Source organism: Danio aesculapii, chromosome 8 (genome assembly GCF_903798145.1).
Source record: "Danio aesculapii chromosome 8, fDanAes4.1, whole genome shotgun sequence".
NCBI classification, from domain to species: Eukaryota; Metazoa; Chordata; class Actinopteri; order Cypriniformes; family Danionidae; genus Danio; species Danio aesculapii.
The window spans coordinates 37,259,372-37,284,726 of record NC_079442.1 but is presented as its reverse complement, the minus strand read 5'-3'; the positions used below and the strand labels follow the sequence as shown (position 1 = coordinate 37,284,726).

At 36.7% G+C, this 25,355-nt stretch overlaps 1 protein-coding gene across 6 annotated transcripts in view; it reads left to right on the top strand.

The window, feature by feature from the left end:
* The window catches only part of elavl4 (ELAV like neuron-specific RNA binding protein 4), a 111,138-nt gene that overhangs the window by 27,518 nt on the left and 58,265 nt on the right, over positions 1-25,355 (top strand). For 5 of the 6 annotated variants that reach the window (XM_056463887.1, XM_056463886.1, XM_056463884.1 and 2 more), the window contains exons 2-3: positions 12,149-12,235; positions 21,124-21,364. In XM_056463887.1, the coding sequence (XP_056319862.1) occupies positions 12,149-12,235; positions 21,124-21,364 (328 nt within the window). The remainder of the gene's footprint in view (positions 1-12,148; positions 12,236-21,123; positions 21,365-25,355) is intronic. The other variant, XM_056463890.1, reaches the window with a different exon arrangement.

Genomic DNA, 25,355 nt, shown 5'->3' with positions numbered 1-25,355 from the left:
ACCATAGATACCACCGTTGGCATTTCATGGAAAAATTACTTCGCGAGAAATCTTGCCCCTGTAGATGCGCTTGGGTTGTGGATATTGTTATCTTGCTGTCAAGAAGAGTTAGGCTGATTAGAGGTGGGAGCAGACCTTTAGCAGAAGTTGCTGTCTTGTCCGGGAGCTAATGTCTTCCCTTCCACAAACACGCCCTGTTTTGTTTGTTCTTCTTCTTTCCAGGAAACCTGGCATTTATTCCATTAGTTCACCATCAACCTGCAATCAGAAAACCATGATTAGTAAATGAATGTCGAACACACACTGATAAATATTCTGAGCATAAACCAGACTGCAAAAAACATTCCCCTCACACTATGCACAATCATCGTTGAACTTCTGAGATTCTGATGGATTCTATGAGGATAACCCTATATTTTATAACAAATTATATATGAGTATAGATGCCCCATGTAGGCATTTGCAATTACAGTGTAGCCCTGCATCTGAAGATTAATCTGCTCATTTGAATGCACGTCCCATTTGTTGCCTTTGCTGATATTCTACAGAGGTTTTATCTTGCTAGCTGCAATAGAACACATTTGGTTGCCCTTTTCGTCATAATGTCATTCTTTATATCCTCATATCCCGAAAAAAAGGAAATCCTGGAGACATGTTGGCACAGCCATTGCTGCTTTGTAAAAAGTGAAATGACAGTAAAGCACACCACTTCTACTGTAAGTAGTTGCAAAAGAGAAGAGAAAAAATATGGCAGAACATCCATTAATCTGCATTTTGTAGCCTGATGTATATGAAGAGGTTAACAGATTGAATTTCATTTACCTCTTTGTCTCTAATATTGAGATTGGTGCTATTTATTAGCTGCCCGTGCTAGTTAGTAATTCAGCCAATCTTCCATCAATTACCCTGGCGTTCTCTTATTAAAGCAGATGCTGTGGGGTTGCCGCTCTGTCTTGCAGCTACTTTCTTTTATGAGCTCAAGCGCGGAACCCAATCAATAACTAAACTGACTTCATACAATACACAGAGATGTTTCTCCACCAGCTGTGGGTTCTGTAGAGTTAAAGACAGAGAGATTTTTGTATGTATGTAAATAATAATAATTTACTGTTTGATTCAGAATAACATATTTTATGCCAATATATATTTTATGTTTAGACTATATTGAATATATATCAACTAATTTTGCATATGTATTTATGCATGTTAATTTATGCATTGCCCTATATTTACCCTCATTTTGTATTCTTTAATCTAAAAAACAACAAAACAATTAATTAAATCATAATGAATAATAGAGTACCCAGAGCTGTGCGATTCATTGAAATCGAATCACAATCGCGATTTGAAACGTTGCGATAAGCTAAATCGCAAGAGGCTGCGATAGGAAATATATATTTGTTATTTAATTTCCCCCGCCCAGAGCAAATGTGTGACTGCCGTCTGTGTGTGACAGTCTTACTAGCTAATTGAATGAGCACACTTTCGTTCTGGCCAATCTGAATTGCGCAACAAAACTATGCAGAACGCCCACAATAAAAAACAAACAAACAGGAAAGCACGGATGAGTGGGATGATGTCTGCTGATTCAGAAGGATTAATAGACGAATTAATATCAAAGAAAAACAGGACATTGGTAATATAAGAATATTTTGGTTTCAAAGTCACCGAACAAAAACTGATAATTTGTAAGAATAGTTGACAGCACAAGGAAATACAACAACCAGCACCTAAAAAAGCACCACAGGCGGTGAAGTGTCTTGCTAAAAAGTGAACTGAAAGTTTTGCCAGTGACACTCAATCTATTAGCAAGCAACAGAAAAGTACAATTTCAGAGTTGTTTCAGCCATGTTAGTTTGCTGAGTGTTCTGTATTTTTAGAATGATTCTTTTTTGTTTTTTATTATAAGCTACACTATCTCCCTAATTTGAGTTGATTTTGTTTAAAGAAAGGTAAGCTCGTTTTATTTGTGTTTACTGTTTGCTCTTGACAAAAATGAGTGTTTAATTTCTAAATATTTAAAAACAATTTGAATAAATTTGAAGTTAATATCTTTTCAGTTCGTTTTTATCTAACACTCACTGCATTTTAGCAGTAAGAAGCTACAATACAGTTTACTGAGCTGAAGCTTGACTACAAAATTAAATCGCAAATTAAATCAAAATCTCTGTCTCAAAAAACTCACAATTAGATATTTTCCCCCAAATCGCACAGCCCTAAGAGTAACCCTGCTAATGCTATCTCTAGCAAATTTCTGCAATTTTCCTAATTTTTATAATAGTGTTGTGATTCCTCTCTCACTTGTAGCATTTAAAATGGTTGTTTAGTTTTTATTATTTAGTTATGACAAAATACCAACACAATGTTATGGACAAACTAAACTACTGCACTGTAAAAAAAAATCCTGGTTGCCTTAAAATTTTAAGCTAAATCAAATTAACCTTATAAGTCCATTGAACTTAAATTGTTTAAAAACTGACTTAAAACAACTTAAGTTAATAATGTTCTAACCTAATTTTATAAGTTACAATGACATAAAAACATATGCTGTCAGGCCTAATTGATCATATATATTTTTTTACAATGTGGGTTAAATCTTTAAATTATTTTAAATGACATATTTCTGAACCCAATTTCAGATGAAACAGACATTTTTGAAGTGTAGCAAAAGCATACAAATAACATTCAGTTTAGTATTTCAGCCATGTTTAGCATTTTGTGCACATGTAATTACCATGCATGTGTTTTGGTCTGAAACAGTCATCGCACTTCCATTTAAAGGATTTGGTTTTGTTTCCCTGAATTTTTTTCTGGAGCATAGTTTTTTCCTGTAAGAGAGAAAAAAGTATATTTGTTGATGTGTAGAGAACCCATGCTGGTGAAGAAAAAAAAATGGTTTAAAAAACACAGAACGTAAGGTAAAACAAAAGACCACTAGGGAATGAGAAGAAAGAGCGATGGAGAAATTGTGTGTAGTGTTGGAATGGAAATGGGAAAATAAGAGATGATGTTCTGGAAGCCAGAGGGTGTGGAGAAAGGGACTTTGAGAAATAGGCTGCAGGAAGATGAGGAGGCTGAGATTGGATTAACCAGAGCTCATGTGTGTGGTTTGCTGGAGTGAAAAAGAGAGAGAAGGAAAGCTCAGTGTGTTTATGTGTGTTCAGAAGCCCACCTCATCCTCTCAGGAACTTGAGACCACAGTTAGCTGCCTTACGGACACTGTCTTCCTTTCATTTCACTCCCCTCATACATTCACACACATCTACTTTCAGGCTATTTGTAAAGCTTTTAATGTTTCTCTATAATGAGCAAACATTGCGTGACAAGCTTATACAGAGAAAATAATTAAAAGACAAATATACGGTGCAAGGTCTTTAGCTGGGTTTCACACTCCGCATAACAAAACACATTCATCCTCATTTTACCAGCTCTCCACGCTCACTGCAACACTCACCAAGGGCTCCCAAGTGCAGCTTTACAACTCATCTATATAGCCTCAATGTGATTTGTAGTTGGTAAAGCAGCTTGTTAGCCAGAGAGGTTCATGAGTGCACAGTATGCATAGTTTCCAGGGCGCGGAGGATCGAGGCTGCTCTTGCTCTCCCTGTGCCCGGCACAGGTGCAGCACTGTTCTGCCACCTGCCAGCTACCTATACAGCCATGTCAACGCCACACCTGGAGCTGACACAGCCACCATAGTGCATGCACAGAGTAAAAGGAAACCACACAGACACACTCGAGGCACAGGCCACATATACACTCAACCTTGAAAGAGGAGATATCTGAGAAAAACTGGATGTGAACTTATATAAAATAAGGAAGCTATGGGCTGCCACTGTGGCTTGCAGTATGAATAGCTTTATAATGCATCTTTATTTTGATTTAGATCAGGGGTGCCCAAACTTTTTCTTTTAAAGGGCCAAAAACCAAACTTGATTGAGGGCTGTGAGATGGAGTAAAAAATACCAAAGCTTATTACTTTAAAGTTTCAATTTTTTTTTGCTAATATTTAAAAATAACTAGAAAAGGTTGCTTAAAAATATATTAAAAATATTGATCCAGTGTCATTTTTATTGTTTTATAATGAACTTATATCTTAAAAACATAAACAATCCCATTAATAAAATAATGGAGTTCAGTGTTGAATACACTAGTCGAGCTGATCCTGCCTTTGCCTTGATTTGCTCATCAATGTCTTGTGGATTGTCCTCTATTTGTCAATTGACAGTAATTACATTTTATAAGTCTGATTCATTTGCAACATTTAATTGAAATTGAAGTTTTTTTGTAACTTCTCAATTAAACAAAGAAACTAAAGGTTACATTAAATTTGAAATGACATCGAACTCCCCATTTTCTCCCTCCCTTTTCAGATGGGATGGTGAGCCAAACCAAACTTTGGCCCACGGGCCCTTCTTTGGGCACCTCTGATTTAGATGCAAAGCACCCATAAAATTGTTAAGCAGTCTATTTTGTGAATACTTTTAAGGCATAGTTAATCCAGAAATGAAAATGACCTCACCCTCATGTAGTTTTAAACCTTTAAGTATCTTTTTTTTTTTTGTTTAATTAAAAATATATATATATGAGCAATTCTATGAAATTTTTTTTTTTCATGCAAGCAAGTATTTTACAGTACTTTAAAAATACTCAAAAATATCTCTGTCAGTGTTTTCAAACTATTATATTTATCAGTCACATAAGTGGCAAATTCACATCTGTCACATCCATAACGGAAAAGTGTCACATCCACAACCAAGCTTTTTTCTCATAAATGCAAAAAATGTAAAATTAAACAAAATCAACCATTTTTGTTCTATAGTGAGCCAACTCTTATCCTTTTGATTAGCATTATTTATTTTGGGCTGTGCAGTTTAATTCACAGATTTTCTACAAAGTATGTTGTATACTGTAAATTCGCAAACTTTTTTGTCACATCCATAATGCATGTTTATTTTCCTCATTTAAAATCTAAAAAATGTTTACAGATTGATATTTTTCTGATCTCATCACTCTGTGGAAAATATAAACAGTTGTTTCAATATAATGTTAATGTATACTTTCTATGTGGATTTTTGTTTTGAGTTTTTACTGCAAATGTCACATCCAAAACGCTAACATCCATAACGCATTTGCTAAATATTGCAACAAAAAAAAAACCTACAAACAAAATTTTTCAATTGTTTTGCTTCTCTTGATGTTTCCTCTTTTTTAAATTTGTATTTATTATTTTTCTTTAACATATAAATTTGGCTGGAGTAGTTTTTGGGCCGTTAATGTGAGTTATTTTGTTAGATAAGCTCCAGATTTGGCTTCAGTACTGACTAATCTAATGTATATGCACAAATATAATATTGTATAGCTTCCTATTAAAAATATGAATTTAAAAGATAGATTTGTGAGGGATGTACTTATATATGCTGAGCATTGTATACTTTTTACATTTTTTAATACATAAGGACTGTTTGTCAGGTTTTTACTCTTAAATCTGTCACCAAAATATGAAAAATCATAATTAAAGAAAGGGTTATAAAGCATTTTTCTTAAATATTTACTTAATATATATATATATATAAAAATATCAAGGTCAGTTGATGTATTAGTCATCAAAAAAAAGAAACAATATATATACAAAACAAAAAAATACAAAATTATTCATACTTTGTTATAAAATTTCAGTCATACTGCCCACTCCTGGTGTAGCTCAGACATTTCCTCACGCAGACATGGCAAGGTCACCTTTACTGTAATGCAGAAGTCCCCCAATGGTGGGAGGAACTCGTGTAACATCTATAATATGTGTAGGGGTTAGATAGAGCAGGCAGAAGTGTATGTGAAAGAGAAAGAGCATGTGGGGGTGGGCAGTGTATCTCTGAGCCTGTCACTGACAATCAACTCGTGGTCCGGGGCTAGTTGACAGACAAGGACAACACGCACACAAACCTAAAGAACTCCCTTGTCTGGCTTTGATCATACCCGGCACATACAGTGAGTTTCATAACACAGATCTAAGTGACTTTACTGATACATCCACCAAATACTACTCTGATTTGACTAAATTGCCTTGCATCTGATAGCAAAGGTCGCTCTGCGTCATAAACAGCGTTTATGTCCACAGGAGATATCACAGAGATGGCCAGGGGCTGGAGCATGTCAGTGGCGTGCCACTGGGTGTGTATGTGTGTGTGCAAAGCCAGGCCCAGCAGGCCCCTTACCCCACACTGCCTGAAGGATGTGAATCCTGCCGGAGCAGGCATAGGGCCAAACTCTCTCATTTTCCATCCGGAGCCTGAGGATAGAGCTGGTCACTGGAGCCACACAAATTTAAGTGTCATCCCTGAATCAAGATGCTCACCAATTTTCTGCTCGCCTTGGCAGTGAGCTGGGCTGCTAGCAGTGGCTAACGGAGCCAGCGGCCCCCATGGCCGAGATAGATAGTGGATTGTGCAAAATACACACATCCAGCTCCTATTTGATGTGTATGAACGATCATTTGTTGGTTTGCATCAGCATTCACCACAGTTGTGTAACTTCACAGGAACATTCATTTTTGAATTGCAGTTCATCAGCACAGTATTTATGTGTTTTTATTTTTATTTTTTTTGCTTTTTTATTTGAAAACTTGGCTGAACCCTCACCAACACATTAGCTGCACTGTCACATTGGGCGCTAATTCGTCTCCACAGAAGATCTGCAAGAGAGGTTAATTTAAGGCCAAGGAGATCCCACGCACTGAGAGAAAATACAGCCATTCATCCAGGAAGAGAGAGAGGGGGAAACTGCAAAGGAGCGACGTCGGATAGAGAGACCGAGAGAGAAAGAGAGTGGGGTCAGCTGATGAGGTCAACTTTGTGAGATTTGGAGAGAGTGGGTAGGGAGAGACGCAGGTGTTTCACCAGACCTGTAGCCCAAAGGAAAAACACAGCCTGTGTCACTGATGCTGCCATCCCCCACATGCATGTGCTCCTCCTTTCTCTACTCCTCTATCATCTTTTGATTTCATCTCCTTCCTTAAACATCTCCTACATTAAATATCCATGAACAACATTTAGATGAATCTAGAACCATGATTATGTGCACTACTTCATGTGCATGCTTTGTCAATTTGTATTCATTTAATTTTCATCATTTAAAATCTCTTATAATGGTTTCAAGCAATTAAACCCACAGACAATCAATCATTCTAATCTTTCTATCATCCAGGCCTTCAAGTGAGAAAATGGATATACACTTGAAGTCAGAATTATTAGCCCCCCTTTAAACTTTTTGTCTTTTTTTTTATATTTCGCAAATGATGTTTAACAGAGCAAGGAAATTTTCACAGTATGTCTGATAATATTTTTTCTTCTGGAGAAAGTCTTATTTGTTTTTCTTCGGCTAGAATAAAAGCAGTTTTTAATTTTTTAAAAAACATTTTAAGGTCAAAATTATTAGCCCCTTTAAGCTATATTTTTTTTCAATAGTCTACAGAACAAACCATCATCATACAATAACTTGCCTAATTACGCTAGCCTGCCTAGTTAACCTAATTAACCTAGTTAAGTCTTTAAATTCCACTTTAAGCTGTATAGAAGTGTCTTGAAAAATATCTAGTAAAATATTATTTACTGTTATCATGGAAATAAATCAATTGAGTTATTAAAACTATTATGTTTACAAATGTGTTGAAAAAATCTTCTCTCCCTTAAACAGAAATTGGGAAAAATAAACAGGGGGACGAATAATTCAGGGAGGCTAATAATTCTGACTTAAACTGTACTTATTTTTGGCAGCTTAAATTACTTTAGTTCTTTTTTTAAAGGCAGAAATAGGGATTTATTTTCTAGTAGTTTATCATCTGAAGCTAGAAAATTGCTTATTAACACTTTAAATTTATTTACAGTGTGCTGACCTTAAAGTCCTAATTATTTATTAACATAAAACTGCTCAAGCACCATAGATCTGTGAAGTGCTGGCTTTCAGCGTTCAGGTGTTTATGTTTCAGCAGCCATCTGTATTCAACCCTTACTTATTACTTTACAGACCTGTCATTATGTAGTCACCCTGAATCACCCCAGGAAGTGAATCCCGCCTTTGAACAGCAAAAGGTCAGAGTAATTCCTCTGAGATATTCATTGGACCCATAGACGGGTGCAAAGAACTCATCTCTGAGAAACAGATGCTAGGAAAGCACACGAGGCATGAGCTAAATGAACAGCAGCCTTCATTACTGATCAAATGAGGCTCGCTGTAATGATGGGGTAATGTGATCAGGGTGTGGTCCTTTGCTATCTGCTAACGTCCAAGCCCATCGTCATCGCCCAAGGGAGAGAGGCAGGGAAATTAAGCGAGAACCACCTTGGAAGCTTCTATCGATCTGGTGTAACATAAAACCGGACTTCATCTAGAGAGGGAAGAAGAAAACGTGTCAAGCAAAAGTTAAATGAAAAATTGCTTTTATACCGAGGCATTTATTATTCCAAGTCCCTCAGAGGTAGAATAAGAGGGAGAGAGAAAGAGGTACTCAATGAAAGGAGGGAGGGAGGGAGAGAGGTAGGACGGATGGAGACGAAAAAATCCATTTGGTAAAGTAGATGCGGATCGATGGTGACGGAGCGGAGCAGTCTTGGCGCATGCCGTCCCACATTACTGCCCTGATTGATCTGCCGGAGTGGCAGTCTGACCTGAGGGCTCTGGAGGAGGTGTCCCACTGAGGAGGGGAGCCCACGCAAAACACGGGGAGAGAAAAATAAAAATCAATACACACAGAGAACTTTACTGACCTGACGTTAAGATACAAGAAATGTATGAAGCTGCGTACCTGAATGGGTTCTGACAGCTCACATCCCCTCCAGCAGTTCAGTGCACAGGAGGGTTGGAGTCTCAGGCAAGTGTAGCGACCTCTGTGAACATTAAGGAGACTTGTAGCCTCCGCCCGGAGACTCTGTTAAGTACAAATTTGTTTATTTCTCAAGCTAAGAATTATTTTAAAGGATTTAGTCTAGGGTTACTTACCAGACTCCTGCTGCTTCTCTTAAGAAGCTAAAAAAATGAATGAAGAAAAAGGTTATTCCCTGGCTATGTGTTTTGGCCAGTATGAGTAATTTAAAATTATGGTGCAAGAAGAAACATTTCGAGGTGAAATTCTCCTTTATGCGGCACTGTACGTCGTGAGTGTGTGATACAAAAGAAGATCATACATACACATACATTTAGCTGCTGAGGTGACCTCCATTTTGTGGCAGACAGTCAGTTTTTAACAGCGTCTTTGTCATATCAATTATCTGCCACAAGGTTGTCTGATACGAGCTGTGGGCGCATGGAAACGATTGTGTGAGATGCTTGGGTCCAGTATGGTTCCTGTACAAGGTTAAGTATGGGTTGTTTGATCGAGAACGTTCTGTTGTGGATGAAGTGGCTGATTTATTGACCATCAAGACAGGAAAGAAAAGTGTGGGAGATTTTTTGTGGCAGAGGGTGAGGTGACATCTCTGTCTTTATTGGTTTTTGTTACTACTGTGTATAAGGCAATGGTGAAGATGTATTAAGGTAGAATGAGATCTTCATTTTAAAAACCCCATTGAATTTTCTGTCATGTGTAATTCTGTAATGTATTAGCCTAAACAGAAAAGATACATGTTTTTAGGAATGCAACGATTAACCGATTTCACTGTTAACCACCCTTTAATTCGTCACATTGAATTAATCGTAAAGACTTCTCAACATCGCGTTTCTGTTGCACAGAATGAAACAAAGTTATGCCAACTGGGCGCTAGTTCCGAGTTTATACACCTAGGCTAATATGCACGCACACTGGATTAACTATGGCTGAGACACCTAGCAGCAGCCAGCAGTCTTCCGCACACAAGTTAGTTATTTCTGATGGAGGAGCGCAGCTTGCGTGTGCATATAGGTTGCAACGCGCCAAGCAGCGTGACGCACTTGCGCCTTCCAAGCACGTCCAGTTAAAAAACATCTCATGCTGTAGATAGTCGATATAGTGCAATGTAAACAAAAAAATGTATGTATTGTTCCAAATTATTTAAATAATGATGTATGTTTGAACACAGATGATAACAGCAGTTCATCTAAATACTTAGCTAATATAGATTTATATTAGACAAATACAATTATTTATTCTTATTTTTATTTATTTATTTCTTGTTCTGTTATTTATTTTCAGTGTAAAACTATTACTTATGTTTAAAATTAAGTCCAAAGAGACAAATTGACTATTGCTTGTTTTTATTATCATTTTGTGCTGTATTATTTGCTTACTGCGATAAATAACACTTTAAAATATGAGTTTTCATGTAAATTACTAAACTAGTAGTGTTTTGAAATTAATGAATGCATAATAATGGTGATAACCGTGAAACCGTGATTATTTCTTAGACTATAATCGTACAACCAAAATCTATAATCGTTGCATTCCTACATGTTTTATTAATTTTCTTTTTACATCATCAACATTCAATCTAATTTTCTTAATAAAAATACATATATTTTTTAAATGGGTATATCCACAAAAGTCATTTTTTGTGATGTTTAGCATATAGATGAGCTATGAGTTTATATATATCACACGAACTAAAGTCACAAAACTTGAATTCATGGGGTATTTAATATATGCAGGTTTTTGGTTGAAAACACTGTTAGTGATTCTTTATCAGTAGCATATTTTGAGCAAATGAAGTGTTTCATTTATTGTGTTTGTGTGTGTGTGTGTGTGTGTGTGTGTGTGTGTGAGAGAGAGAGAGAGTCAAAAAGTTAATGTAATGAAGTAAATGTCAACTTACCTTACATCCTACAAACTCCAGCTTCTCAAATCTGGCTCATCTGATTGTTTTAATTTGTATGCTTGTTTAGATACCGTATTTTAATTGCATGGAAAACTGCAGTTTATCTAGGTCTATTTTTTAGTTTCAAGAAAACTAGAAAGGGAAGGAAGAGAGAGAAAATAAGACAGAAAGAGAACAAACCACTATTTCTCCATTGTTACGTATTCCATTTTTTTTGATTCCTTTGAGCTTTGAGAAAAGGTCAGTGAAAACAGAAGATGAATTCATTTATAGTCTGTCCTCTCCCTTCTGTCGCCCGCAGACATTGATCTGTCCTCTGTAACCAGAGTAACAGCGAGCGCTTTTAAAACCTTACTGTGAATGATGCACCAAAATTTTGATGCATCATTTGGCTGTGTCATCCCGCTTATTTATTTGAATGATTCAGCATGTGGATGTAAAGCTTATGATTTGTTCATGCAGATATGTTGTTTCATTAGAGAACAAATAGACATTACATTTAATGCTGTATGTACACTGATGTTTCATCACTAGAACAATAAAAGTGTTTTGTTACACCCTGCGGTCCTCAATAAAACTAAAACCAAGGTGGCACATGAGATTAAAAAAAAAAATCCCATGAGGCTCTTTTTTAAATTACAGACCCATGCCCCAGATAACGCTATACCGAGAGCTGTCAGCAATCCAACTGCCCACCCCATCTCTTTCTCCTCTCTCTTCTCCGCTGACAGTCCATTTTTCGCTAGACTCCGACACCTGGGCGCTTACGTGAACAATTTAAATATCCGCAGAGGACACAGGGGCCCTCCCCCAAGTCCTCCTCCTCCATCCCGTTGGATGCAGAAGTGTCTCCTTTATCGTGTGGTGCTGGATGCCTTCTCCTGAATCCATCCATCCAACAGAAAGGTCACGCTCAGAGTCTCCCTCTTTTCCTAAATTGGCTGTTTTCGCTGTTAGCACCATGGCTCAAACTGTGATTGCGGCAGCCTCGGTATTGGTCCTCTAAGGTCTTGTTTACGAAGCTGGATTTGTCGGAAAACCCATGATATTAAATCTACAGTCGGAGGCTTGCTGTTTTTCACAACTTGCAGTTTCTATGTCCTACACAAATTCATCTATAGCCTGGAGCGTGAAAAAACACCGGTTTTATCAGCGAATAGGCTATTCTATATATCACCCGTTCTCCGCAAGCACCTATAGATCCCATTTTCATTATAGCATATCAAAAAACTAAACTAAATTCAAATGATTGAGTCAAATTCAAAGCCACCTGCATGTTTTAGTGTGCCTGGAGACCGTCAGGAGTGTCTGTTTGGTATGGAGAAAAATGGGCATGTTTGATTATTGACCCTGCCCCCCTCCCGTAGGGATCGACAGAGACTCAGTGGCGTCAGGCAGACCTGCCGCAGCTCCAGGGCTGGGCTGAGAAGGGACTGCTGACACAGCCAAAGATGGTAAGGAGACTGCTGCCCACTAACTGCCATTTTTACCCCATTAATAGCCATATTGCTGCTATATGAAATTGTATTGTAAGAGGGAGGGTGTGTGCAGGGGTAGAGAAAAAGAGACCTAATAATAAGTTTTAAATAAAACTTATTATTAGCATTATTACTGTAATTGCTATTAGGGGTGTTACCTGATAACATATTATGGGTGAATGTTGGGCTGCACGATTTGGAAAAGAAATCTAATTGCAATTTATCTGATCAAAATTGCGATTGTGATTTAAAATGCAATCTACTATAATTTGATAAAGGAGCTGCAGGTTTGATGTGGTGGTTTTAACAGCACCAAAGAAAGACAAAGCATAATCACAAAGTAGGCTACACTATGCTGTTTATTTAAAACCATTTTTTCCAATAAAGTGGTCAGTTGTCATGACAAATTAAGAAAATAACTACAGTATTTTAAATTCATATTATAAATAAAACCTGATATTTAGATATAAAACCTTTAAAACCTTTACATTTAGATTGTGCTACATTTTTCATTTTGATTTCATGGCATTCACGGTGCATTGACGATGCTTTCCAAACACAATTTTAGATTTTACTTCACAGCACTAGAATTCTTGTAATAAAAGGTATAATTTATTAATACATTTATATTTGAAGAGTTCAGATGCAAAAACCTCTAAAAATTTGCATTTTTCTCAGACTCCTGTATGTAGGCTCAGCAATTTTACTTTAATTGTGACGAATAAGTTCTTTTCATTGCCTTTCAAGTGAAATAACTGAACGTAAACATAGGAGGCTGAGAAAAATATTCCTTTTAGGAGAACATTTCAGATGGCATTTAGAGGTTTTTGCATCTGAACTCTCTATTTATATATTATTTGTAATATAATTTTGTCCTTTAATACAAGCAGTCAAATAAATGAACTGTACTTTTAATTATACCTGCTCAAAAACGTTTTAAATGTATCAAACAAGACTTTTGTACATTCAAAGAAAACATGAGCATTTATAGCAAATGAATAAATAAATGTAAATATTTTCCCGCTTGCATTTTGAGTGTTGTCGAGTTAGTTCTTAAACACCTGTGATTGGTAATTGCGTTCCCCCACTCAACAGAAAGGCCTGGGATTGGTGGTCAGCACGGCTCTAGCATTATTCATCGATGAGTGACGTGGATACAGATAAACGGCCTTTCAAAGTGTTACACAATATCTACCCAACAAACGAGATTGTATCTAATTTTGGTAATCCTAATTTAATTCAATTCAATTCACCTTTATTTGTATAGAGCTTTTACAATGTAGATTGTGTCAAAGCAGCTTTTTCATTCGAATTGTGTCTTCTGTAACTCAAGTATCGAATCGATTGATCATCTTTTTGTCAAATGCCCACGTTAAATTCTTTTGGTCTGATTTATCCATCTTTTTTACATCAAAATGTAAGTTTAACATTGATTTTTCCATGTGTGATATAATTTTTACTTTTCTCATGACAAACATAACATAGAATTTACAGGCAATTCTTTTATTTTATTGGGTAAATATTATATTCACAAAAGTAAATTTTCTTCATCATTACCCAAGTTGCAGAAAAGTTGCAAAAATTTCTTTGTGACTTATATTGTTTAATTACTACTTCACAAAATGTTTACAGCAAAAAACTGTTAAAACTGTGAAATTTCATAAGGATTTTGTAAATATTATTTAATTTGATAGATTGCCCCTACTTTTTATAATCTTATTATTTATTTTTTTATTATTATTAATTTTTCTTGTTTATTATTGTACTTGATGTCATCCATTGTTATGGTTAATATGACTGTTTTGTTAAAACACAATAAAAAAAAAAACAAATACAGATAAACGGCCAATGTTACATTCTATAATGCGCAATTTTCCCAGCTGACCCATGATAAACACGGTGGAGAAAACTCCCGCTGCAGGCACACTCATGTTTGTGTGTGTGTGGATCCACAAGTATTGCTGTAATGGCCGAGAGAGGAAAGAAAACGTTAACTCACACAAGCAGGTACACACACACACAGTTCACAGCTTTCATTATCCCTATAGTGAAATAGGGGCTTGTGGGTTCTGCTGTAACAGTTGTCTGCTGTTTAAGAAACGTTAGTTCGTTCGTTTTTAATTACCCATAGTCGCCTCCCTCGCCATAGTAAAAATCGAAATAATCTCAGTTTTTGCTATTTGAAAATTGCACCTTTTCAAAACGCCATTTATTAATTCAGTCATTTTTCTTTTCGGCTTAATCCCTTTATTAATTTGGGGTCGCCACTGCGGAATGAACCGCCAACTTATCCAGCATATGTTTTACACAGCGGGTGCCCTTCCAGCCGCAACCCATCACTGCGAAACATCCATACACACTCATTCACACACATACACAACGGACAATTTTAGCTTACCCAATTTACCTATACCACATGTCTTTGGACTTGTGGGGTAAACCAGACCACCCGAAAGAAACCGACACAAACACGGGAAGAACATGCAAACTCCACACAGAAATCAAACCGCAATTTCGGTTTAAAATCGGTTAACCGTGCAGGCCTAGGCGAATGTTGTATTGTCAATATGTAAAATGTCTGTAACATTTCAGTGTCTTACGCTACTAAAATACTGCATTTATGCTTAAGGAATGTGTAATAAAGAATATTAATCTTGATTTGCATCGCATTTGCAAATAATCCCATTTCTTCTCTCTACTCTCTCCTTTCTTACATAAACCTCAAGATTTTTTACTAGTGTTATTTTCTCCTAGATATAGCTGTCACAGGTCCACATAAATAAGAGCATAAATCTATAGATGGGAGCACTAGCATCAGAAGACTCCGGTAATAACTGGAGAGCATTACCAGTAAAAACACATCAGAATAGAAACCTGACATTTTATCATCTTAGCTAATAAAGCCATTAAAGTGCTGTGTGGAAATGGCAGGTATCAGCGTCACACACTGAAATGCATCTACAGTATCTGCAGTGCTGTGAACACACACACCTCTGGCTCTGCGTGACTCAGGGACATTGGACTGGTTGAACCTGTATTTTTATCCCTGTCCTGACATCCTCTAAGGCACTTATGTAAGACAGAGTGGCAGAGCCTCTTCCTTCCCGCATCCACGCACACATACACACGTTGTAGTCTGCGCTGGGCAGAGCAGCATTCAGAAACAGTCGGCATATCTGCCATTGCATTTGAAAAAAATAAAGGAGTGTAATCTGGGGCTACTGTTCAGTTGAATCAAAGAGAAGATGATGTCTGTCCCCCGGCTGACACCAAGGCCTTTGTGATGGCTTATCATATCTGCCCGCCTTGCCAGTCTGTCTGTCTGTCTAACGGTCTCACTGCCTACTACAGCTACAGCAAAAACAGCTACAGCCAGCTAAGCTCTACCTTACTGTAGCTACTAGCATCCAAACTACAAAAGTTTATACTGTACTATTCCAGTTAAAGCTGCTGTAAGTGCATTTTTCAATACTACCCGACAGATATCACTGAAATAGTTATCCTGAGAAATCACATCTGTGACAGCCCTGGGCTCTGCAAAACTTGGAGAAATCCATTAGCATTTGGTATCAATATCAATGGCAGTTGCTCGGCTAGCATGTGACCCCAGCTGTTAAACTGCCCATGCTAACTAGATGGAACAAGATGGAAACCATGATGTCGTTTTTATAGCTAATCAATAGCTATGTTTCCATCCAATTTAATTTATGCACATAACTGGATATCGTATATAAGAGGTGCGAATAAAGCAGCGTTTCCATCCAAGTAGTCAAAGAGAACAAAATCGTCACTTCCTGATTAACTGGTGTCCGATATTAAAAGTACAAATGGAATTTACTGCGGTAGGAGAAGCTGCGTGCATAATTTTTTCTTTATTTAATATATGACTTACGTCTCAGAAGACAGTATACCAACACACAATGAATGCGTGGTCATGTTTGAAGGTGTGAGACGCGGAGCACAGACGCTCTTGACAATTCTAGAAGTAATGCAAAATATAATAACACTAATACTGAAATGGATTTAGAATGACCAAAACAATATTTCAGATGTTTTACAGTGTGTTCGCTCTGCTGGTTTGTCCAATCACACACATTTTTATCATCACATGATCTCTTACAACAAAATCACATGACTTTTTTTAATGCGCATACTGGAATTTGTTCGGTAAAAGTCTTTCCATTGTAGTTTATGCGCATTTCTTCTTATCGAATAAAAAGTTTATCCTATTCAGTTATGCGCATATGTTTTTTTATTTTTTATTTATGCGCATCTTGACGTTTCCATCAACTAGTTTTTATGCACATATACAAAATGCGCATTAAAAGTAGGCGGATGTAAACGTAGCTTATGACACTTTCTTTTTGTGTTTTAGTTTGCTGACATGCCCAGATGTATCTAAATACATAGTTACTTAAAGTTGTTAATGGAAACTGTTTGATAAAGCATATAACCACATAAAAAAAATAAGAATTTACATCTCAGCCACTAAACTGGACACTAGACTGTACGCTTCATAAAAAAGTATTATAAATAGTGTTATTAGTATCTTTAAGCTAATATACTACAAAACAAAGACAAAGCTCACTGTTATGTCTCAGTCTAAATTCATGATAGCATAGAGTGGGTCGTATGCACAGACCATAAAACACAAAACCTATCAAACCTATTTGAATTCAGTACAGAATGCTGTATTGTAAAGCGATTTATGTAGGAGGCTAAGAAACAGTTAGACAGACTCAGCATTAATATTAGACTGTGGCTGTCATATGCTGCCAAATGCAGCTTTACCAAGCTCAACAGATCTGCCTGAGCTGGGATATAAAGACTCTATTGCCTGTTTTAAAAAATAGGGTGGACTGCTTGATGTTTTACCCTCTCCTACTTTTTTCATTAAAGTTACGTCAACTGAAATATGCTACGCGTTTCAAGGCATTTTAGGAAATCCTTAAAAAAAGCAACGATGGAAAGACTAATTTTATTATTTATTTGGTCACACTATATTTTAAGGTAGTGTTTCTCAACCACGTTCCCGAAGGACCACCAACTCTGCACATTTACTAAGTCTCCTAAACCAAAAAAACCTGATTCAGATCATCAGCTCATTAGCAGAGACTGAAAGACCTGTACTGTGTGTGACTGACAAAGGAGACGTCCAAAACATGCGATGTTGGTGGTCCACCAGGAACGTGGTTGAGAAACACTGTTTTAAGGTACAATTATCCCTATTTACAAACCATTAACAAAATATTTAGCTCAATGAACTACTAATTAGGTGCTGATTAATATTTAGTAAGGTACAAGTTGGGTTTAGGTATTGGGTAAGATTAGGGATGTAAAATAAGATCATAGTTTATAAGTACTAATAAACAGCCAATATCTTAATAATAGACAGGTAATTAACCAGTGGTGAATGGTTGTGAATGGTTGTGAATGGTTGTGGAAACTGGTTCTTAAACTTAAATGTTACAATTTATTTTATATTAAATGTATGTAATTAAGATATATGATAGCCTATTTCAATATATGTAATATTTTTATCAATTTCCTAAAATGATTTTTGAACAAATAATTTCAGCGACCCAATAAGACCCATTAAGACATTTTTGAAGAATGCAGACGGCTGGAAAAAAGCAAATCACTCAGAAAGACATTATTATTATTATTATTATTATTATTATTATTATTATTATTATTATTATTATTATTATTATTATTATTATTATTATTATATGGTCAATTCTGCCTTTAAATCAAATCTTTAACTACTTTGAAATAGTAGCCAAGGAAAAGAGAGAAATCACTGCACTGACCCCTGTCAGCTGCTGGGGCAAAGGTCTAGCAACAGTGAATATGTAAAGGAACAATTACCCTTCTCAATATGACAACATGAGCAGTTCAACTACAGGAAAATAATAAGGCAGCTTACTGTGCAAGTGCTAGTGACGGGATCACAAAGAAAGGACAGGTCTTTAATTGGCCATCGAGCCACAACAGGTCCCTAGAATCAGAATGAAAGGTGTTCATCTGGTTTTTTTTTCTGGAATATGCAGAGCTCTCATCCCATGAGGTTCGAGCATTCCTCTTTTTTTCCACCTGAAAGAACAGTGCACAGCGGGAGCCGCAAACAGACTTAATAAGTCTCCCCTCACACATGCACACACATGAAAACACAGAAATAAACACGTACACACTCTCAATCAAGACCTGCTGTGGTGATGGCTATTTTGTCCCTTTGTGTCGCTCTATCCATTTTTTTTTTTTTTTGCTGCAGAGAAGTGCGGAACAGGATCCATTTACATGCATATCCTGAGAGCTTTGCAGATGAGCCTCCTATGGGCTGCGGGCAGCTTTTTTCTATTTGTCACGTCGGAAAAATGTGAACGTATACAAAGACTAAAAATGGAGACACAGCAATTGATCCAAGAAAAAAGGATGCATGCAAAGTCTGCCCTTTTTGTTACTATTTTACGTAAGAGAGAAACGTAATATTCAAACCAAATGTATAGACTATATGTTTTGTTTTTTCTTTATATACAGTTAAACTCAGAATTATTAACCCCCCTGAATTATTAACTGAATTATTTTTTTTTCTCCCAATTTCTGTTTAAGGGAGAGAATTTCTAAATCTAATGATTTTAATAATTGATTTCTAAAAACGGATTTATTTTATCTTTGCCATGATGACAGTAAATAATATTTGACTAGATTTTTTTCAAGACACTTCTATACAGCTTAAAGTGACATGTAAAAACTTAACTAGGTTAATTAAGTTAACTAGGCAGGATATGGTAATTAGGCAAGTTATTGTATAACAATGGTTTGTTCTGTAGACAATTGAAAAAAAATATGGCTTAAAGGGGCTAATAATTTTGACCTTAAAATGTTTTTTTTTTGCTCTGTTAAACATCATTTGGGAAATATTTAAAAAACAAAAAAAATTCAAAGGGGGTTTAATAATTCTGATTTCAACTGTAGGTATTTGATTATTAGTTAACAGATATGTTTCCCTAAAAAGGAAAGTTTATGATAAAGACCATTTTGCATTTTTAATTTTGGAATAATCAACACAAATGGATTTTTCAATAAGACACAACACGCATTAAGAAAGTAGTAAATAAGGTCAGTTTTGATTTCACAATGACTTTAAAGATCATTTAGGGAGAGCAGAGAAATGCTGCAGCTCTATCTGATCGTTTCTCATCATACGCAACTAAACAGCTTTGTTTTTAGTGTCCTCTTTACGGTGCAAGTCTTCTTTCTTTTTTTCTCTCTCTCTTTTTCTTTTTTGTTTTTAATACTCCAGTGCAAACACTAGCATGGTGTCAGATGGGGAAAAATTGTTAACCTTTCTAAATATGCCTGCTTTGATAAAGGAGAGTCAAACTTCAGAGTGCAGATGCGGAGTATTTTTTGAAGAGCTAAAAATAAGTGCAGCTGAATTTCAGCTTAGATCCATTTTTTTCTCCTCCTCATCTCTATTATTTTCCACTCTCGAATATATCAGCAGGAAACATTAGCACTATTCCTTCACTATTTTACTGCAGATCTTGATCTGAATTATGCCACATCGAGTCAGGTTTTAAACATGGCTGATTTACAGAATGAGCTATAATCAGGTCATGCTAGCTGTTTAAATACTCATTTTTTATTCTTTTATCCTGTTTTTAGTCTGAGAATCTTGTCTGCCTGTCAGTGCTCTTATTGAATGTTCCTAAAAAGACTGATAATGTAAAACACACAGCACACAATGGGATGGTCATTACAGCATGTCCTAACAAGACTCGACACTAACAACCTGCTAAATTTTCCCTCATGATTCTCCATGTTCATTAATAAGCACGATGAGCTAGAATATGGTCCAATAATATTTCAGTGTGGGAGGGGATTCCAAGTGAAGTGGCCAACTAAATGTTTTGTTCCTTTTTCACACCATGTCTAGTTAGGACACATTTTAGGTTCTGCTATGGCCATTCAGACAGTCATAGAAGGTCAGCGTAGTGTTAAAAAAGGTGTAAAAGCCGAAGCGAAAGTGCACCACCGGCGGTTGTTTTTTCCCTTGAGAAAATTTCATGCAGTGTTGCTTTTGCAAGCATGAAGATTTCCCCCCTAATCTGCTCTCACACACACGCTCACTCATATCTTCAACTCTCGTGACAGTCAGAATATGACACGATTCTAGATGTCACCCAGCCCCCTCAAATTGAGTCGGGTGACAAAATTAAACACACATGCACTCACACACAAACATCCTTTATGCAAATGGATGAATACATTTAGCTGCAGTGTGGAGCAATCTTGAAATAAAAAAAGTTTGAGGCTGAAAAGCAGCACCGACTGGGGCCTCTTCTGTTCCTTCTTCCCCAGGGCCAAAAAGCTTCTCTTCAAACACCTGCTCTTAAAAGCGCACGGCTAAACCAGTGGCAAACGCTGTTCGCCATGACAGTCGCTCCACGCTGAAGGGCTCACATTGTTACTGTCAAGTTGAGCCAACCATCAAAACGCTCAGCCAAACTCAAAAATATCAGTGATAGAGTGAGGGGGAGGGAGGAAGAAAGGTACTGAAAGCCTAGAGATGCATAAACAGTTTTTCAGTAAGTGTGTCATGCATTGTATTATTTAGAGTCAGTCTGTGAGGTTTCACAGCTAATAGTTTCAGTTACAGCTGCATACACCAGATTATTCCAAACCCCTTTTATTTGGGATGTTAATAACGTTACTGATTTTCTACTCAAAATAATGTAAACCAGATTAGCCAATGCTAAAATATTAGTTCTTTACAGTGGGTGTACAAGATCAAGTTTTCAAGTAATCAGTGCTCACATTTCAAATGACACGTCCTTTAACTCGTCTTTTGTCTGCAGATAATCAGCAACATGGAGCCTCAGGTGACGAATGGGCCAAACTCCGCCACAGCCAACGGACCCTCCAGCAACAGCCGCAGCTGCCCCTCGCCCATGCAGACCGGCGGCTCTAATGATGACAGCAAGACCAACCTCATCGTCAACTACCTGCCCCAGAACATGACCCAGGAAGAGTTCCGCAGCCTCTTCGGCAGCATTGGCGAGATCGAGTCCTGCAAGCTGGTTCGAGACAAAATCACAGGTACTAATAAGGAAGTGGGACAACTGAAAAGACATTTGCATTCAATTTGCATAATGAACTGTGTAGTGGAGGCAGAAGGGATGCAATGTCTTGGGTATTATAGGTTAGTTAGAAAGCAAAACTTTGGGATGCGAGCCAATTAAGTTAGAACAGGAGGAGTCATTAGCTTTTAACGTAGCTGCCGATTGATTAAAATGTTAATCAAATTAATTAGAAGAACGAATGGCATATTTGAATAATAGTTGCTGAAAAAAACATGTCGTTACTGACAAAAACACTGAAAAACACACACTTTCACCGGTTTTGGTGCTTGCATCAAATAAAATTTTCTAGTTATTTTACACTTCCTGACAAAAGTCTTGTCACCTATACAAGTTTTAGGAACAACAAATAATAACTTGATTTCTAGTTGATGATTTGGTATCAGAAGTGGCTTATGTAAAAAGGAAAAAGCCTCTAGTCTACGCTTATTTTAGCAAAGTAATATATGATCATGTCTCATTTTTTACTTTCACAGTAAGGATTACTTTGCTTAGACAAAAGTCTTGTCACTTAACAGAAATAATGTACAGTATAGAATATAAAGTCATGGTGCAGTGAAAAAAGAATGAATATTGTGTATCCATACATCTCTGCACTTACTCAAATAACGTATTAATAAAGTCATCTGGAATGGTGAAGAAAGCGTTCTTGCAGGACTCCAAGTTCATCAAGATTCTTTGGATTCATTTTCAATGCCTCCTACCCCATCTTATCTCAGACATGCTCAATAATGTTCATATCTGGTGACTGGGCTGGCCAATCCTGGAGCACCTTAACCTTCTTTGCTTGCAGGAACTGAAGTATGAGGAGCACTATCCTGCTGTAGAATTTGCCCTCTCCTGTGGTTTGTAATGTAATGGGCTGCACAAATGTCTTGATACCTCAGGCTGTTGATGTTGCCTCCAATATGCAGATCTCTCGCACACCCCATACTGAATGTAACTCCAAACCATGAATTTTTCTTCATCAAACTTGACTGATTTCTGTAAGAATCGTGGGTCCATGCAGGTTCCCATAGGTCTTCTGCAGGATTTGTGATAATTGGGATGAAGTTAATCAGATCTATCGGAATAATCTACCTTCTGCCACTTTTCCAAATAATCAACTAGAAGTCATTATTATTTGTTGCTCTTACAACTGGGATCGACGACAACACTGTTGTCAGGTAGTAAAGAAAGCATCTTATATCCAAGATAAAATAAAATGTGAAATAATGTTTCATCATCGTTTAGTTTAACAGATGTCAAAAATAATACATGTTTATTCTGACCAGTGCTTATTAAAAATCTATAATTGTAATTAGACAAAGATGTATTACTTTATAAAATGCGAATTATATATTCAAACGTAACAAGGTACAAAGCACATCTGATCTAAAAAAAAGAACTAAAATAATACTAATAAATAAAAAATAATAAACTAATAAGTAATAAATTAAAATAACTTTAAAAGATACAAATAAAACATACACTCATAATAAAATGTAAAGCATCTTTAATTTTTACTCAAAATTGGTCTCACAATACAATCACTGTGTCATTGTATCTGTCTCTTACACTTGTATATCGTCATACCTAAATTTCAAGACAATTCAGGAGTTGGAAACATTGGAAACAGAGGGGCTATTCTATTGTTTACAGTGCCCAGAGAGAAAGGAGAAGAGAAAAAGAGGACATAGAGGTGTTTAAGCAGCACTCCCCTGCTAATAAGAGTTCTAATCCCACCGTAGTGACTATGTGGGTGGTAAGCAGATGGATGGGGAGGCTGCTCAGAAATAATGCCAGATAATGGCCTCCATTTTATATCCTACTTAGTGACACTTCGCTCTGGATAATCTCATTAAAACAGGGCCAGGCCTAAAGCCACTGGTTTTGAGACAAAAGGGAAAAGAGAGAGACGGAGGGAGAGAAAGACTCTTGGCTCTTGACCACAGGTTTTGCAGGATTTCATTGCCAGGCAGTCAGATGGTTGGGCAACAGAATCGTCATTAGAATCATCATCATGAGAGTTGACACATGCTCCTTTTTCAGTGCTTACATGTGGAAAAGTCTCGGGATATGGTCACATACACCAAATGGAACGTGTTTTTTTTTTTTTTTAAATAGCTGGTTGCGTTAGCCAAAAGATAACATAACATTACTCAGGATCACTCACTGTCTTACCACTTAGTCCTTGTTCAGGCTCAGGAACACATAGTGCATCATGAACACAGCTCTTCCCTGTACCGCACTCTTTGCTCTGGGATCCCAGGGGCGCAATTTCCCAGTTCAGAATTTTAAGCTAACAAATCGCTTTTTGATCATTGTAAAAGTAGAGCGCACAAGGAGGCAGCGAGTTCTGTCTGCTGCCGTCATTAGCTGCTGTCTGGGATTCAAAATAGATTGTGGGGCATCAGAGATTACATCTGAACCCCGATGTCATAATATTTGACCAGATCAACCTTCCTGAGCTCTCCGCAGGACTTTCATCTATAGGGTTTGGACGTCGGCGTGAAGTCACTTCTCAGCTTTTCAAAGAATTCTGACGTTCGAGCAAGCCTTTTACACAGCAGTTGAAAAGCTAGCGAGAGACGGCTCCCTCGACAAGGTGAGAAGCTTTGGGCCTTTGCACGTAATAGACAGGCTTCTTCTTTTTTTCCCTTTTTTCTTTCCCTGGCTCCTGTCAGCTTTGATGAGATGCAATGCAGTGATGTACCGTTTGCCACGGCTACTGTTCCTCTTGCCCTGTCAAGCCCGGGTGACTCCCGCTTGCCAAAGTGCCACCCTAGATTGTTTATCCGTCCTTCTCTTTCCTCTTCTTGCACTTTCAAATGCACACATGCTCTCTCATCATCTTCTTTCTGACCTCTGGCTGTACGTGCAATGCACTGGAGACCTGAGGCTCAATCTTTTATTTAATGTAGTCATACACGCATGGATGTTTCTTCAAGGAGCACTCTCTTTTAGATAGCAAAATCCCTTAAAACACATTTCCAGTCTACTAACAACTTCTTACAGTTGATCCACATGTAATTTCAATGCACCATTCATTCTGTAATGGAAATGATCTTGCTAAGGCTGTTTTACTTTGGGCTATATTACAGTTTTTTATTGGTTTGGTAATATTTTCATAAACAGTGTACATTGTCACATCTTTTAGCACAAAACTTTAAACTGATCACATTTGTAACATTGATTTCATTGTATGTACACATATTTTCATTCCACATAATCATTGTTTCAGAACACAAGATTATTGTGATATATATTTAGAACATTTGCTTTAATCACCAAAACAAAACAGTAAGATCTTTTTTCAACATAGTACTTTTAACAATCAGTTCATTCAGTCGCAAAAAAAATACAAGATACAGATTTCAAATTTCTTTCAGTGCTGAATTAATATTACTGTTCTGTAAAACTGTATACACAGCCATCACAGCAAACTGACAAAACCTATATTTTTGTTTAAAAGTTTATATAACATGAAAACGTGATCAAAGAACCCATATAGAGATCTGATATATGGCAATATATGCAAATTACATGCAGTTAAAGTCAGAATTATTAGCCCCCCTTAGATGTTTTTTTTCTTTTTTTAATATTTCTTAAATGGTGTTTAACAGAGCAAGAAAATTTTCACAGTATATATAATAATATTTTTTCTTCTGGAGAAAGTCTTATTTGTTTTATTTTGGCTAAAATAAAAGCAGTTTTTAATTTTTTTTAAAAACATTTTAAGGTCAAAATTATTAGCCCCTTTAAGTCTACAGATAGATAGTCTACAGAACAAGCCATCATTATACAACATCTTGCCTAATTACCATATCCTGCCTAGTTAACCTAATTAACCTAGTTAAGCCTTTAAATGTCACTTTAAGCTGTATAGAAGTGTCTTGAAAAATATCTAGTCAAATATTATTGACTGTCATCATGGCAAAGATAACATAAATCAGTTATTAGAAATGAGT